This window comes from Octopus bimaculoides, chromosome 10, assembly GCF_001194135.2.
Source record: "Octopus bimaculoides isolate UCB-OBI-ISO-001 chromosome 10, ASM119413v2, whole genome shotgun sequence".
Taxonomy (NCBI): Eukaryota; Metazoa; Mollusca; class Cephalopoda; order Octopoda; family Octopodidae; genus Octopus; species Octopus bimaculoides.
Genome location: NC_068990.1, coordinates 83,484,388 through 83,488,354, shown reverse-complemented (window position 1 = coordinate 83,488,354; position 3,967 = coordinate 83,484,388). Strand labels below are relative to the sequence as shown.

At 39.7% G+C, this 3,967-nt stretch overlaps 1 protein-coding gene across 1 annotated transcript in view; it reads left to right on the top strand.

Moving 5' to 3' along the window:
- Window positions 1-181: 181 nt before the first annotated feature.
- Window positions 182-3,967, top strand: part of LOC106871600 (probable E3 ubiquitin-protein ligase IRF2BPL) — a 74,752-nt gene continuing 70,966 nt past the window's right edge. Inside the window, exon 1 of the mRNA XM_014918129.2 lies at window positions 182-3,336. Within this exon, the coding sequence (XP_014773615.1) occupies window positions 2,475-3,336 (862 nt within the window). The 5' untranslated portion in view covers window positions 182-2,474. The remainder of the gene's footprint in view (window positions 3,337-3,967) is intronic.

The window sequence follows — 3,967 nt, the reverse complement described above, 5'->3', positions numbered from 1 at the left end:
ATGTGTGTATATATATATATATATATATATATATATATATATATATACGCCAAAACATGTACGTCACATATACATATATATACATACAAACAAGCTGTGAGTATATGTGTGTGTGACCATAAAAACCTAACAGAAACAAGGTCTGTAACTGTCTCTAGAGTTCAGACCTCATTTTAAACTGAATGAACGAACACGCACTGAGCTGCTGCTGCTGTTGTTGCTGTTTCTCGACACCATCGTTGTTACCGCCAATTCTGACATCACTACACTGCTACCGCCACCACCATCATTACTACTCTCAACACTAATACACTTTGGTCTCCATCATTATCAACACCAATACTACGTAAACACCCATCACCCCCTCTCACACGACCACCACTACCAGACACATCTACCACAGCAGCCGCCACCACCACCACCACCACCACTATCACTATTGCCAAAGCCGCTGCCACCACAGACTGACATTAATACGGAAACAATTCCATTTACCACATTACACAAGTACGGAAGCAAGCAACATCATCATCGTTATCTACAACCTAAAGAGGAACGATCCTCTACGAAAATGGCTCGACCTGCTAAAATTAGAAGCCAAATTTTCCTCATATATTGCCCCAACTTTGTTATAAACAAATAAACAAACAGGAAAGCCTCATTGTACATTGTGTATAAATCTCTGACACATAACAAGCCAAAATGTTCACATCTGGATCGCCTGGGGTTAATCAGCAACAACAAACTCACCACCAGCACCACCACCACCACTATGACTATCAGAAATATGGTCAACCCTATCGTATTGCCTACCCCCATCACTGACTAGTATTACTATTACTGTTTCGTTAAACAACCACCTCTATTTCTACTACAATACTACTACGTTCAGTAGTAGTAATAATAATAGCTGAATTAACATTATCGCCTTCGCCCCATCCACCACCACCATCATAGCAAAAGCCGTCACTCTACTACTACTACTACTACTACTACTGGCTTAGTTAACCAGCATTACTACAACCTCCTCTATAATCTATACTAACACCGTCACCCTCGCCGCTATCACAGTTCGGTTCCTCCGCCGCCACAAAAGCCACATTATTATCAACACCGTTTTCTTAGAGCTTCTCCCTGGTCGCTGGACCTGTTAGAAATAGCAGCCAATATTTCTTCGAAGCATACACAACCACCTTTTAAAGAAAAAAATAAAAGAAAAGAAAACAACAACGAAAGAATGACATCGTAGCATGTAATCGTAAATATGCAGAAAAAAAAAACTTGATGGCCATGGCTGGAATGCCGTTGATCATAAAAGTCTGTAGCGCTCAGTGAGCAACAACAGGGTGCTAACGAACGTCTGTCTTAGACAGCATCAATTACTAAAACCACTTTTCTACTGCTGCTGCTACTCTACTATTACAACTACTACTACTACTACCACTGCTGCTGCTGCTACTACTATTACTACTAATACTACTTCTACAGTGCTACTACCACCGTTCAGTGCTGCCTCCACTTTCCGACCACTTCTGTCATCACCATCAGCGCTTCTATAGTTTGGTTGTATGTGTAGTAGTGGTGATTGCTGCTTGGTAAACACAGCAGCAAGTCTTTTTTAGATGTTAAGACAAACTATGTCTTGTCTTGTACCATGGATAGGTTGCTGTGTGGATGGTCGATTCTGCTGTCTTTACCTGACGCCAGCCAGTTTGATGGAAGTTAGCTAACAATGGTGGGTAGCAGGTATTTTTCGACCTCACCAAATGGCAAGGCTGTTTTTCATTCTGATATGAATTTAAACGACGTGTGAAAAAAAAAGGAAAAAAAAAAAAAAACTCTCAAAAAACAAGGAAATAATAGGAAAAGAAACGTCCGGCGTTAAATTATTTACAAGGAATATTTTTACACACACACACACACACACACATACAGATACACATGCTCGTCTACATAGGCGCAAAGGAAAAGGAAAAATATGTATTCGTATTTAACGACGATGGTATCTATACTATAAATGATATAAATAAGAGAAAGTCCTATTTATTATTAACGAGACATGAATGAAGTTTTGTCTCATAACTGCGTTATGCGTAAAACGTTTTATTATCAACTTTAATTCACTTAATCATCAGAATAAAAATCAACACGTCACAGACCGAAACCATCGTGGATTTTGTGAAAAATGGTAGCTCGATAATAATATATATATTACAGTATTTCTTCTCACTAAATTACATCAGGATTGTGATAAACCAAACAGAAAGAAAAAAAAAACATCTTATAACACCTCTTACTCTCTCTCTTTTCTCTCTCTCGTTATTTCTCTCTCCCTCTTTCTCTTTCTCTCTCACCTATTCTCTATATCGACTTGGAGGAGGATACGAAAAGGTACCAGAAGGACTGCTACGGTTTGTTATATTTTATCCCGGTCAGTGTTTGGCTAGAAAGGGAAAATATTGAAGGTAGACAGGATGTCACTAGCTCCGAGTGCTCAGCGGCAACACTGTTACCTGTGTGATTTGCCCCGATCTCAATGGGCTATGTTACATGATTTCTCCGAGCATGTTTGTCGTGGTTGTGTGAACTATGAAGGCCCTGACCGGATCGAGATGGTTATTGAATCGGCTCGTCAGATGAAGAGAGCTTATGGATTCCAGGATGTGAAACCTTACGTGAAGCAACCACCACCTCCTCCTGCAGGGGTTCCACCCAGGAGTTTGCATGACGCACCCCCGACACATCACGCCAGTATGGATTCGCGAAACCACGGTGTTGCTCCACCACCTGGGGCTATGGATAGATACCCGCTACATGACAACCGTGTTGTTGCTAACAGTCGAATGATGGAATACAAACAGTCACAACAAAGAATCCCAAACCCTGTCCCTCCTGGTGTTGGAATTCATCATCGGAACGATCCGGAGAGCGTAGCAGAGATGCATCGTGGTAATTCAGCTGGGATAGGAGTCCCCATGAATTCCCGCAACGGGCATATGCCACCGTCTGGTGTTCCGCCTCATCATATGGGTTTATCTCACCTCACCAATATACAAAATTCGGTGCGAAGTTCAGGTCCAAGCGCCGGGCCTAACCAACCGATTGGAATAATGAATGGTAAGCGTGCTGCTGACCACGAAGATGATGACAACTCTAATCATTCCAGTAGCGATGACATAAAACGTGGGTCACCGGACTCAGACCCTAACAATCGGCCTGCTGCCGTCCGTGAAACTATCTCGGTTTTGTCTACGTGCGTTCCATTCGAGGTTCGCTTCAAGAAAGATCACAAATTATGTGGACGGGTCTTCAGCTTTGATGCCAGTTACAAACCAGGTGAGAATCTTTTCAAGTTTATATATGTATATATATATGTATTTATATTGATATTTATTTGCACAATCGGGTCTGTAATGCTAGTAAGGGCCTGGGTTTATTTGATTTTTTTTTTATTATTAGAAGTCTCTTTCAGTAGTAATATCATGTTGCTTTTATACTACATTGTCTAGTGACCTGGTTTTAATAGCTGTTTTCTAAATAGAGAATGAGGTCTCAGCAGTTGTGTGATTCATGTGGCCTCCTTGTTTAGAAAGGAAGTATTTTCTTACATTACACAATTAGCCATTCTCAAGGATTCGTACAAGCAGAGAGCGTACGCGCGCGCATGTATGTGTGTATATATATATATATATATATATATATATATATATACACATACATACATACATACATACATACACACATATAAACATTCTCCTTGCTGCTCTGACATGGCAAATGCGTTAGGGATGTGTTAGGGAAATTAATATAAATTGTGTGCATATATATGACTGTAAAATATGTAATGCATTATATATATATATATATATATATATATATACACATACATACACAGATACATACTTTTAATTCTCTGTATGTGTAATATATATATATATATATATATATATATATATATATATGTGTG